This window comes from Bos taurus, chromosome 9 (genome assembly GCF_002263795.3).
Source record: "Bos taurus isolate L1 Dominette 01449 registration number 42190680 breed Hereford chromosome 9, ARS-UCD2.0, whole genome shotgun sequence".
Lineage (NCBI taxonomy): Eukaryota > Metazoa > Chordata > Mammalia > Artiodactyla > Bovidae > Bos > Bos taurus.
The window spans coordinates 34,269,209-34,283,340 of NC_037336.1; the positions used below are offsets into that span (position 1 = coordinate 34,269,209).

General features: G+C 39.9%; 1 protein-coding gene across 9 annotated transcripts in view; it reads right to left on the minus strand.

Annotated features, from left to right (window-relative positions):
* Nucleotides 1-7,454: 7,454 nt before the first annotated feature.
* The window catches only part of DSE (dermatan sulfate epimerase), a 76,362-nt gene continuing 69,684 nt past the window's right edge, over nt 7,455-14,132 (minus strand). For 7 of the 9 annotated variants that reach the window (XM_005210744.5, XM_024996545.2, XM_024996544.2 and 4 more), the window contains 2 exons: nt 13,153-13,360; nt 7,459-10,126 (listed from right to left, as the gene is read on the minus strand). In XM_005210744.5, coding sequence (XP_005210801.1) covers nt 8,365-10,126; nt 13,153-13,360 — 1,970 coding nt within the window. In that variant the 3' untranslated portion in view covers nt 7,459-8,364. 9 annotated transcript variants of the gene reach the window in all.

Sequence of the window (14,132 nt, forward strand, 5' to 3'; positions counted from 1 at the left end):
CAGCAATGTTTAAAATTTTCTTTTCACTGTTTTAAATTATTATTGCAATTTATTTTCAACTTTGACAAAAGTTCTGTGAATTCATCTTTCAAAATAATCATACTTTCCTCTCTTCAAATTTTTTTTTTTTTGTATTAAGAACAGAGCTTTAAATATACACAGGGCTCTAAGAATTCTCCTCAGAACCCTAACAAATGTCATGGATCCATTCTTCTGTCATTAAAATAAATTCCTCAAAGAGTGAGGTGAGGGAGCTAAGAAATCAAGAATATCTCACAGGAAGGCAATACATGGGAATTTCTTTTCTTTCACCTTTTGTCTCTTATCCTGGACAAAATTTTAAAAGTGGTAAATAATAAATGCTGAAAAATGGGGGAAAATGGAAAGTAGGGGAAATTTACAAGATGTTCCCCTCAGACAGAAAGGTATTTCCAGTATCCTGCTATTACCACTTCTTTGAAAGGAAAAGAAGGTACCTAAACTACTGCGAACTCTTGCTCAGAAAATAATTCATAAATATATACTAAAATCAATTTTCATTGTTTGATGTGGAAAGTGAGGGGCTGATTGAAGTGTTTTTAGAAGCTGGTGCCTCAAAGTCTGCCTTAAACCAAAGCCTCAAAAGCCCATCCCAGATCATCGATGTTTCCTTTGAGATTCACCATTGATATCATATGATTCTTCTGTAACGAAGACTTCCCAATTAGACATGTAGAAGAAGTACTTCAACTTTTCTCATTTAGAAGGTAATGCAACTGCCTAGATTATTCAAAATGCTCGTACAATTGGTGGTAACTGTTTTAATGAAAAAATTTTTAGGCCATGCAGTGGGCATGTGGGATTAGCCGAAGATCAAATCCTCACCCCCTGCGTTGGAAGTGTGGAGTCAACCACTAGACCACCACAGAAGTCCCAATTGGTGTTATTTTTTTTTAATTAAATGGAAAGAGAAGAAAGGAGCATCTCCTCCATAACCCTGTTTTTACCTTCTCAGTCTTGTTTCCCATCACCTTATATTATTACTCACCCTGCACTCCAGCCACATCAGTCTAGTTGAAGTTCCTTAGACAAGCAGGCTGAAAATAGAAATGGCAGGAAAATTTGGACAATTTTCTGTTTATTAAGGGACAGTCAGGTGAGACAGGTGATTGGGGCAGAGCCAAGGCAGGCAGCCTGCTCTCCTATAGTAAATGAGACTCAGAGACAAATATCCTCAGTTCAGTTCAGTTCAGTTCAGTTCAGTTGCTGAGTCGTGTCCGACAAATATCCTCAGGGCCCCTTGATTCATCATGTTTTATCAACACGCTCCCACAGAACAGGCACTTCTTTGGTCAGATGTTTTGCCTATGAGCTGGGCCTTAAATATTCCCTCTCTAGACTTAGTCAAGGGAGTTGATTATCTCCTATCTAGACTGTTCGCCACAATATTCAGCACTACTTGGCAGAATGTTTTTGTCGTGATTGTTGCTCTTTGTTCCTCCCACCCACCCACTCACTCATATCATCAACTACCTGAGGACCATGTTTTATTTTGTGGTTGTTCTCTACCAAACCTCTACTTCCTCACACAGTACCTGGCAGGTTGTAGGTACCCAATAAACACATGTCGCTGTCATTCTTATTGTCAACTCACCTGAAAGGTGATGTGGGGCTTCTAGTCACACATACTGGATATGAACGAATTTATAATCCCTACCGAAACTCTATGCAATCCACTTAAGGGATTTTAAAAATGAAAAAGAGACTAGGAATGAGGATGTCAAGAAAGACAATTCTGACTACCCATGACACCCTTCCCTTCTCAGATTTCCTTATCCCGTCTTTCCCTTACCCTCACAGCACCTATTAGCTTTTAATAGATTATAAAATTTACTTATGAATTATGCAAATTTGTCAGACCATTCCTAGAAGGTAAGCACCAAGAAGGCAGGATGTTTCTTTATTTTACTCACAGATGGAGTATTCTAAGCACTAGAACAGTGCCTCATACTTAGTGGGTACTCAAAAATATTTTCAGAGTGAATGAATGAAGAATAGAACAAGACGGTGGGAGCTGAGAGTAGACGGGTGAATGGTAACTAAACAGGAGGCTGAAATCCACATAAACAAGAAAATGGGATTTGAGTTGACAGAAACAAGCCAATTCACTCAGCAAAAGAGCAAGTATGCTAAGGAATTGGTGCCTGTGGGTGTTGGAATGCAAGGGAGTGGAAAATGGAATCACAGCAGGCAGAGTTCACCTGGATGCCAGCGGTAGATGAGGCTGCGGCTCCCAAGAGGGACTGAGAAGAGGATTGTGGTTTAAAGACACAGCACAACCGAGGGGAGGCACGGGCTTAGAGAATACTTGTCTACTTACCAAACACTGAGACTCTAGCCCCTTTTTCCACTTGACTTTGAGAACACAACAGTTAGGCCTATTAAGTGACTTCCTCCTCCAACATCTCTCCACTGAACTAACCAGGGAGGAGGTGAGAGACTTTCTCTCTAGTTAAAACTTCTGTCCAAGAGAAAACTCAGTAACAGACTTTGCAATGGCAACAATAGAAATTGGAAAGTCATGGAGCCATGACTTCACAACTCTAAGTTATTTCCAGAATAAATTGTTGGCAAAGTGATCAATCAAGTGAAGGAGAGAATAAATAATTGTTCAGAAATGGAAGGAGACAAAACTTTATTTCCCATGCCTCCTTTCTCAGGAATCTCAGGTAAGATATCATATCTATCCTACCTGAGATAATATTTTTAGATATTAATATCTCAAAAAGATATTAATAAAGAAAAAGGAAACTTGGGGCCAGGAAACAAAAGATACACACAGAAAAGAGGTGCAGAGAATCCTCAGAATCATGGAGAAATATTTGACAACAACCATCATTCAAGGATGGTCCCAGGAACAAAAAGAACTGCCAGATGACTTAGATGTGATTGAACAGAATAAGATGCATGTTTATATTGGAAAGTCTGGGGATAAGATGATGCTGCTTGACGACTAAGCAAATGGAAGAAAAAAAAAGAAATAATCATTAACTCTGGGAAAAACAAAGTTGTATATGAAAGGAAGTAAGAACATGGCCAGCCCTTAAGTCATATTTACATAGTTTTAATATACAAATACTGTCAGTAAAATAAATTCCCGAGAGTGGGCCAAAAGTTATGATAGCTCTGTGAGAAGAAAGGTGGTGCGTGAGGCAAGTGTGAAGAAAGGGGAGATGAGTGAAAGAGTTAAATCCTCTTTTCATTGGTAGGAAATTTTAGACTTAAACACAAACAAGGATGTAATGAACCCAACAGCTAAGATGGTCTGAAATTGGTTACTTCCAGGAAGCAGGAATCTAGAGTGAAAAGGGAGAGGGCAGGAGGCTTTTAAAACTACAAGCCTTCTAGTGCTATTTCAGTCCATGGGGTCGCTAAGAGTGGGACACGACTGAGCACTTCACTTTCACTTTCCACTTTCATGCATTGGAGAAGGAAATGGCAACCCACTCCAGTGTTCTTGCCTGGAGAATCCCAGGGACGGGGGAGCCTGGTGGGCTGCCGTCTATGGGGTCGCACAGAGTTGGACACGACTGAAGCAACTTAGCAGCAGCAGCAGTGCTATTTTACTTTTCCAATGATGTGTGCTTATAACTTACAGAAAACAAAAACAGAAAGGAAACCCCCCAAAAGAAACTGCACTGCCAAGAACAGGAAACTCATAATGTAACTTCATCAACTTTTATCTTTTGCATGGCAATCACATCTTGCTTAATAGGGTTTGAACCTATTAAAATAATTGATGACTGAAATTTTAATATTTAGACCATGTATTGGAATGCATGATTTCTTTGTCATTTCCTGAAAACTTGTCAGTACTTCACTAATACTATATAGTGTAAAGCACATATCTAGCTGAAACATTGCTGGAAAAACAAGTTACCTACACCAATAAGCTAAATAAGCTGCAGAAACTGAACTCTTCTCAATGCAAACCTAAAGAGGAAAAAATCAAGTGATTTGCCAACAGAAGTGATGTAAGTACAGGAATAAGTAGATAAAACCTCCCTTTGCTTGAGTTTGTTTCTGCACCTGGAGGCTTAGATTGGTGACCTTAAAAAAATGTGAAATGTGAGAGTTGTGAGTTAAGTTTTATTGGGGGTAATGTGAGGACCACAGTCGGGGAGATGGCACCCCAGAGAACTCTGAGAAACTGCTCCCAAGAGGCAGGGGGGAAGATCAGTATATATGTGATTTTGATGAAGGGGGATACTTGCCATCAAGCACGTATTTTTCCAGATTTTTGCTACTCTCATGAAGCTTAGCTAGTCATGAGGAACAGTCATCACCACGAAGGATTTTAGTGCTTTTCTAGATATGGGGAGATGTAAGAATTGGGTTCATAAAATCAGCTCCTGAAAATATCTATCTGAAGACTTGTCTTGCCAATTTTTTCTGAGTATGGAGTGCCTCTTTTCTGCTCTCCACCCTGAACTCCTTTCAGGGGTTGCTGAAAATCAGCAGCTGCAGTAGCACATTATTTAATCCTTGTAGAGGCAGATAAGTAGGTAAGCCAATGCCAAGTGGCAATTTGTAGTTGACAAGATCATCTCAAGCTTCTTTTTTAAGCACTGAACTCAGATGTTCATAAACATCTCCCGCCCCTTTTATTTCCTGAATTACTCTAAGACACAGATGACCATATGTCCTAATTTGCCTAGAACAGTCTCGGAATCTTGTTTGCTTCTCTTTTAACTCTCAGAAGTGTCCAGTTGATCTTGATTTATATTTCTAACGATCAACATGCATTTTTTTATTAAGTAACAAAAATACAAGCATTTCATCACTTGTTTGCTCTCAAAAATTTGGGGAAATTTCCATTTCTTTTGTGGTGGTTTGTGAACTGTCAAAATTTTTTTAAAAGCAGGTTAAGTTGTAATATAAATTTTTCTTCTTAAAAAATTAAAGTCTGTATGTTAAAACTATTTTCTAGTAACCTTCGAACAGTTGGTACTTCTTAAAAACTATGACTAAAATCTTTGTGGCAGAATTAAATTCAAATTCTAGGTGACATAATAGATTCTAATTATTAAAACAGTTTAAGAATGTCTTCCAGTTGACTTTATTAAGTTATAACAAGGATCTCAAAAGACTTCTCTCAGCAAATAGGTCTCATCCATCATTATGGCTGTTAAGAATCTAATCAGTTACCAACCAGGAAACAGGCCTCTTCCACTACACAGACAAGCTCTGTAGGCTCAAGATGCCCAAATTTTCTTTAGGGTGAGGACTCAAAGTCCTGCCAATCCTCTGAACAAAGTTCCCATGTTATCCAGTAAACCTGAAATACTCCTTTCAGTGAGCAGTGCTGAAACAGATTCCATAATTAATTACTCAGTTTCAAGACAGATTTAACATCGCTTCTTTTTCTGGAAGATACAAAGAGTTCTTTAGTTTTATTCAAATATGCAGTCCAGTTCCAGTCCAGTTCAGTCGCTCAGTCGTGTCTGACTCTTTGCGACCCCGTGAATCGCAGCACACCAGGCCTCCCTGTCCATCACCAACTCCTGGAGTTCAACTCAAACTCAAGTCCATCGAGTCGGTGATGCCATCCAGCCATCTCATCCTCTGTCGTACCCTTTTCCTCCTGCCCCCAATCCCTCCCAGCATCAGTCTTTTCCAATGAGTCAACTCTTCACATGAGGTTGGAATGACCAATGACCATTGGAAAAACCATAGCCTTGACTAGACAGACCTTTGTTGGCAAAGTAATGTCTCTGCTTTTGAATATGCTATCTAGGTTGGTCATAACTTTCCTTCCAAGGAGTAAGCGTCTTTTAATTTCATGGCTGCAGTCACCATCTGCAGTGATTTTGGAGCCCAAAAAGATAAAGTCTGACACTGTTTCCACTCTTTCCCCATCTATGCAGTATCCCTGATATAAAGCATGTCTTGTTATGAAGAGCTGTGATCTGTCTTAGCATTTTTTTTCTTGCTTCACCACTTAAGTCACTGACTGTGGAAATATCTTTTCAATTAAAATAAATACAAGATCCACTAGAAGGAAAACAAATCCTGTAATTAATTTTGTTTTAAAGATATGCAATTACTGTATTTTTAAAAGTTGCTTTTTAAGTGAGCTAATGTATTACACTGGATCATGCTATGGGGACAAATTCACTGCCTGCCCTAAACTAGTGAAAACAAAAGGAAAGCACTTTTCATCTCTATGAGAAAGTATGCCTGAGTTTTTGGGTCTGGGATCAGGTTTGCTTGGTAGCCTCAAAGAGCAATTTACCCTCTTTTTCAAAATTTGCTTTTGATCATTTCAGACAATTCATCCTTTCTGAATGAGAAAGAGTAGAAGAGAGGAATGTCGAATGAGGTTAAGTAAACGGAGAATCTGTCACATAAAGCAAGTTTAAAACCCCGTAACAGCATCCATGCAGGACAAACGGAAGCATTATTCTTTTGAAAACATTATTCTTTCAAACAGTGTGTAATGACATCCTCCCCAGAGATTTCTTCCATGAAAGAAAAAAAAAAATACTTCCTCAGAAGTCATTCTCTAGATTTCCAGTATGAGTAAAGCACAGTGAAAAGTCAGACTTGTGGGGTTTTTTTAGTGTAAGAAGATTCAAAATTAAAACTGAGAAAAGGGGCTCCTAAGTTTCTCCACGTTCTTGTTTTCTGTTACTTATCAGTATTTTCATGAACCAAAAGGACATGTACAACGAAAAGGTGGTCATTATTACCTTGGATTTGTATCAGCGAATGTATTACTATAAACTTGAGCCAAACATATTCTGTTTTTGAGGGAGAAATACAGAAAACTCAAAATATGCTAAATGTAAGACAATCCACTCAAGTTCCTTTTAAGTATATCATTTTCTTATGCTGAAATACCAATCTGTGGAATACATATCCAGTATTCTGTACTGCTATTACCTCCTGAGGACTTAATCAAAATTCAAAAATTTTATGTTTTAGAAGTTTGGTACAGGGCTTCCCTGGTGGTCCACTGGTTAAGAATACATCTTGCCATGCAGGGGACAGTGGTTCAATCCCAGGTCTGGGAAGATCCCACATGCTTCGGGGCAACGAAGCCCGTGCACCACAACTACAGAAGCCTGAGTGCCCCAGAGCCTGTGCTCTGCAGCAAGAGAAGCCACCACAATGAGAAGCCCGCACACTGCAACCAGAGAGCAGCCCTTGCTCTTATCGAATTAAATAAAACTTTAAAAATCGTTTTTTAAAGTTTGATATTACCTAAATATCAGAGTTTGGCTTTTGTCTAACTGTTTAAAATATGTTTAAACAACAAAAAAGAAAATAAGCAACTTATTTTGCTTATTCCAACTTATGCTTAATTAACGCAAGTTCAAATAAACAGTTTTCTTCAAAGATTTCAAAACTGTTGAATACATGTTGAATGGAATGGAAATGGAATGGAATGGAAAAAAGAAAGACACTGCAGAAAAATCACAATTATGATGTTTATTTAGCAAAATAAACTTAGAGAAAGTTTTCTATTAAAAAAACATGAGAATTATATTCAAATTTTAGCTTCCCCGTCTTCTTTGGTATCGAAATCAAGTCAAATATAAAATATTTTATTTTGAAGTTAGTCATTGGGTCTGTAACAGTTGTCCATAGAAGGAAAATAGGAAGTTATCTGTAATTGTTTTACTTACTGAACAACCAATGGATGTGTAAAAGCAGTCAATTATGTGTATGCAGAAACCAACATCATCAAGGAAATGTTCATTCATTAATATATGTTTTCTGCTGGAGATATATCTCAAGTTTTTAACAACCTTTTGCCATCATTTTACCATGTTATCTGAACAATAACCCAATATGCAGACACTGTTATTCACATGAATTTTTCTCCAAGGAAGTCGACACCATCATAACCAGGACCTACCAACATTTATTTTCAACATGATTACAACATTAAAAAACTTTCTGTATTTTTCAGAATTGTGTGCCTGGGTCTTTCCATAAAATAGTATCTGGAGAGTGCTAATAGCATTAAATTAATATTAATAAAATCCAATTCTATCTCTTTCTCTTAAAAAGAAACAGTACTTAAAACCAGACTTTTTTTTCTTTTAAGAGTAGTATTATATGGATTCCTAAATCCGCCAAAACAAACATTTCCAGAAACACTGTGTGACAACCAAGTTACCCTTATTCCTAATTCTTTGCCTCTATGCATACTGAGTTCTCCATGTTCCTGGTTTCTTATGTGGAAGTACTTTCCCCTTAATTTGTTAAAAGAATCTGAAAAAAAAAATCCGGTAATAAACTAGGGCAATGAATTTTTCTCTTCTTTTTGCATAGACTTGTGACCACAAAACAATCAAGCCACTTATAGTTTCAATACTAACATTGTGATTGGGAACAAGAAGAATACAACCATAATAATATACAGCTATCTATCAGAAGGACTGCATAGAGACATCTTTGGCCATGAAGACTCTGGGCCCTCTGGAAATAAGTCAGTTGCATTGCCAACATGACAAAGAAAATAGCAATGTTGAGAATCAGAAACAGTCTGGTGTACGAGGCGGACAGCGCTGGGGCTCTGCTGTGAGTCGTTGTCACCATCCGAGCCTGGCCAAACCGGCCGTTCATCACATCACCGTTTTTGTGTTTCTCGTATGTTATGTCTGCAAAATCTAAAAGGTCTTTCATTTCTTCATCTTCATCTACAGGCAGTTCTTTCTGTGCTAAGATCTGAGCTTTCTGACGAACCTTTCTTTCATTGACTTCAATCTGTGCAAAAATATCAGGGACAGCATCCACAAATTTATAGCGCTTGCCTCCCCTTCGGTTCTTCTTGGACTTGCTCTGCTGCTGCTGCTGCTGCTGTGATATGGCAAAAATCCTGTCGATGGCCTCCTCGGTCTGTCTCTTATCTGAAAATCTCAGCAGGCGCTCGGCAGTCTTCCTAAAGCTGGCTGTGTTCCGGACGCGGGACAGGATCTGCTTCTCCAGCAGCTGGAACACGGGCTTAAAATGCTGCAGGTTCTGTTCCACCAGAGCAGCGTAGTCCTTCACCTCCGGGACAACGCTGCTCCTGATGGCTGAACTCCGGTCAAAGAGAATTTTCTGCCGGTCAGCAATGACCTGCGCAAAGGCAGACTGCCCTGCAGTCTCTCCTGTCCACAGGTAAGTGGCGTAGGCATGCTCGCTGGTGGCCACAAACACATCCAGTTGCTGAGCATCTCCGTGGATGCTGAAGCTCTGAACATCGATGGATGGCCCTATGAAGAGGTAAGCTGCCCTGGTGACAGGACTTCGGAGGTGCGTGGTGACATTCACGTAGTTCGTCCCGTTGTAGGGATAGCCGCGAGGGTATGTCACTGAGGCAAAGGTTCCTTTCTCACTGTAGCCAGTATCATCCATCCAGTACATTTTATAGAGGCCATCTCGCTGCCTGATGAGAGCTCCGTGGACCCCATCTACCACCGTCTCCTCGAAAGGAAAATCCACATTGTGGAAGAAGCTTGCTGCCCTCTCCAGGGGGCTGTCCTCTCCCAGGTGTATCTGATCCACAAGGAGGAGAAGCTGCGGATGCAGGAGGATCAGATTTCTCTGAACGTTCCTCAGGTGAAGCTGGGGGTTATAAGCACCCACACCCTCTCCTCGGATGAAAACCACCCCATTTTTCTCCACTGCGGCAACCACTCTCCCCTGACAGCTAGCTGCTGGGTCGTGCTTATATTTAGACCATTTTGATGAACAGTCTTCTGTGACCTGGCCCTCCCAGGGAGAAAAGCAGCTCTTGGAGGCAGCTGGGGAAAACATCAAAACATTGTTGAAGAAGGTGTACTTCGGCCCGTAGAGAGCCTCAGTAATGAAAGGCACACCGTTGGGAGCGAAGGTAAATGAGTTTTGATCAGGATGTTCATGCCCTGCGTTAAAATTCCTCCAGCCTTTGATCCAGTCTTTGTATTTGTTTCTGTGGACAATGTCATATATTGCACGTCCCCCAAGTTTTCCTGACTTGAAGGAAAGGAAAGATCTATTGATTTCTGCAGGCAGCGCACTTCCATAAGTCACAACGCCCCAGTCTTCGAAATAATGCAATGTCGGGGTGCCGAAATCGGGAGGGGGGACAGATTTCAAGCTGGCATCATACCTGAAAGAATTAATTTTTAAAAATTATGTGATTTTCTGATAGAAGTGAAAGGACATATCAGAACGGTGATGCCACATGGCAACGTGGCTAGAGGAAACAACACACAAATGCTACCCAGAGCACTGGCAGTGTAGATTGCATTATGGACTTTTCTGAAACACCCATGCACAATCAGCATGAGTAGAGGAATGTCCTTGGTGAATGGGAGACGAGTTTACCTTTACATCTGTGAAGGGTGTGAGCCTGAAATGACCGCTGCTGATCATCTCTACATGGACCTTCCTCACTTAATGATTTCAGAACTGCCACCCAAATAAGACTGGGGCTCAGAGAATTAAGCAGCTCACCCAAACCTCTAGTTGAGGGGCTCCTATTCTAGGAAACCACACACTAAGATTTAGACTCTAGGGACTTCCCTGATGGTCCAATGGTTAAGACCTCACCTTCCTATGCAGGGGGTTCAGGTTCAATCCCTGGTTGGAGAGCAAAGATCCCATATGCCTCGTGACAAGAAAGCAAAACATAAAACAGAAGCCATACTGTAACAAACTCAATAACCACTTTAAAAATGGGCCACATCAAAAAAAAAAAAATTCTTTAAAAAAATATTTAGACTCTAGCAATTCTTGAGTGGGCTTCTCTGGTAGCTCAGCTGGTAAAAGAATTTGCCTGCAATGCAGGAGATCCCGGTTCGATTCCTGAGTTGGGACAATCCCCCAGAGAAGGAATAGGCTACCCACTCCGGTATTCTTGGGTTTCCATGGTGGTTTAGTCGGTAAAGAATCTGCCTGCAATGTGGGAGACCTGGGTTCGATCCCTGGGTTGGGAAGACCTGCTGGAGGAAGGCATGGCAACCCACTCCAGTATTGTTGCCTGGAGAATCCCCATTGACAGAGGAGCCTAGCATGTTGCAGTCCAGGGAGTCACAGCGTCGAACACGACTGAGTGTCTAAGCACAGCACAGCACCATCACTTAGTGATAAGCAAGTATTGTTCTGCAAAAAACTGAAATTCAAATTTGGTACTTACCTCCCCTCTAAAAAAATAAATTTAAATACAGTCCAACTCCACATATTAGATAAAATTTACTGCCAATGCAATACCTAAGAATATAAATGCATGAAATTCAGGAAACAATCTAATAGTGGGGGGATTTATGATTGTTCCTCCCATTGTTCAATCCAGACAAAAATCCAAAGGTTTTGTTTTGTTTTAATCTGCATGCTTTTTTAATAATAAATTTCTTATCTTAATTTATGATACAGGTTTATTATCAAAGTAAGACAATAATTAACATTACTTAATTAACCCGTGATTAAGAACACAGGTCTTGATTCAGAAAGGCTGTAAAAATAATAATGAAGATGACTTTTTGCTTTTGGTGACTTCAGACAATAGCCTTGACAGGTTCACATGATCTGCTGCTCAAGGGAAGAAAGGCAGACCTGCACTAGCTCTTAGGGCTCTAAAGCGAATCCATCAGCTGTGGCAGTTTGGCTTATTGATACTTGATTTGGGCTGTTTTGTCTATTGTTCTGGAGTTTGTTTCAGGACATCAAAAATATCTACTTTGAGTAGAGGGTTGGCTTAATTACCACGGTTTAACAAATCTAGATATAAGCAAACTGGTCATCCTTCTCTCAGGTTTTGGTCATTTTTTCAGGTATTTACCATTTATTTCTCTCTTTTTTTTTTTTTGGCCACACGGCATGCGGGATCTTACTTCCTCAACCACTAAGACCACCAGAGAAATCCCTTAGTCAGTTTTCATATTTCCATAAAGGCACATTCTGAACCAAGTTAGACTTACCATTGATCTGACTCCTAGAAGCAACTTTATAGAATTCTCTTGGTTTTTTATTTATGGGTAAGTGAAAACACTATTTGGAGAAAGCAATGGCACCCCACTCCAGTACTCTTGCCTGGAAAATCCCATGGACGGAGGAGCCTGGTGGCCTCAGTCCATGGGGTCGCGAAGAGTCGGACACGACTGAGCGACTTCACTTTCACTTTTCACGTTCATGCATTGGAGAAGGAAATGGCAACCCACTCCAGTGTTCTTGCCTGGAGAATCCCAGGGACGGGGGCGCCTGGTGGGCTGCCGTCTATGGGGTCGCACAGAGTCGGACACGACTGAAGCGACTTAGCAGCAGCAGCAGCAGCAGAAGACACTATTAAGTAATTACTTCATACCCCTAAATGGAGTCAGGAATGGCTACATATTAATATATGTAGTTCATCTGTGAAGACTGTTCTTAAAAATGATGGTTAAACTATGACAGTTATCACTCTACTAACATTTTTCTTCCTCTTGTTTATTTTTTTTTTTTTAATGAAAAGCAGCAATCAAACCATGCAAGCTTACTTTGTAGTTGAATGCAAATTTCAATAGCTTGAAAAGACATCAGGGATTAATGATTAACCAATTCTCTGTACCTTTTATTTTAACTTTAATTTATTGGATGCCAACAATGTATTTGGCAGTACTTTAAAAAAGGAGACCCTGGCTGCTCTTTCTAGGCTTAAAAGATTAAGGCAAAAAAAATTACATGGTTCTTTTATTATCAAAGTAAAACTGTCAAATACTGTCAAACACTTTTAAATAGTTTTGAAAATTTAGTAACAGCTTTGCTATTAGAAGATTATAATGCTCCATTTACCAAAACAAAACATTTTACTACCTTTTTTTTCTTTCAGTGTGATTAGCAGAAAAACTAGGTCTAAATTTTGTGGTTTTTCTCTTTAGATGATTTCAAAAATGATGTAAATCAAAACATGCGTATCTATGAAACAGTGTGAGCCAAGGATATCTCTAATACAAGAAAAGCAAAAACAGCAAACAGTAATTAGATCTTAAATGGAAGGAAATGTTTCTAACAGAGTCTCAATACTGCAATATGAACTGAACAGAAGCTGCGAGTGCGTAGGTGGCATGAAGATGAGTTTTTCTTTTTTAATGCAAAAAAATTTAACACACGGTGCCCCTGGGTACAATTTCTCTTTCAAGCCAGTACAATGTAGCATACCAGAGAAATTCCGTGTGAAGAGTACACCAGCGCTGCCCTTTGGACGGCGTCCCTGGACCTTCCACCACACGGTTCCTTCTGATCTGGTCAGCCAACCAGTTGCCACTGCCGTTACGCATGACAAATTTATCCAGGAACACTAATTGGCTTTCCGGACCATAAAACCAGTTGTAATTTGAGTCTGCAATAGCCACAGTTCTTTGAAACCCTGAGGAAAGATGTTTGACAGAATTAAGATAAATTTAAAACTACATACTTCCATAAAGCCCCAAACAATCATTCTGAATCCTTGTTGCAAATTGGAATCAATTGTCTTCTAGGATAAAAATAAGAAACAGAACCATGATCCCTTTGCTCTACCCCAATTAATCAAAATCCTTCCAAAGGTCTTCCACAAACCTTGTGTATATATTTGTTACGTGGCAACTTGTCATTGGTAATGGAATGCTTACGTGTTGCTCAGCTTCCTCATTTTCCAGTGTCCATGCCATATGCTATTATACTTGTATGGATACATGGGCTATCTATCCTCTTGTGCATGGTGAGTCCCTGAACCTGGAATGAGTTTCCACCAACACATCCCATATCCCAGGCCAAGATAATAACATGAAGTGTTTCAATTTGGCATTCAATACAGTAGAAGTAGAGAAGACTCTTGAGAGTCTCTTGGACTGTAAGTAGATCAAACCAGTTGATAATCCTAAAGGAAATCAACTCTGAATATTCACTGGAAGGACTGCTGTTGAAGTTGAAGCTCCAATATTTTGGCCACCTGATGCCATGAGCCAACTCATGGGAAAAGACCACAATGCTGAGAAAGACTGAGGGCAAAAGGAGAAGACAGTGGCAGAGGATGACATGGTTGGATGGCATCACCGACTCAATGGACATGAACCTAAGCAAACTCCAGGAGATAATGAAGGACAGGGAATCCTGGCTTGCTGCAGTCTATGGAGTCACAAAGAGTCAGATATGACTTA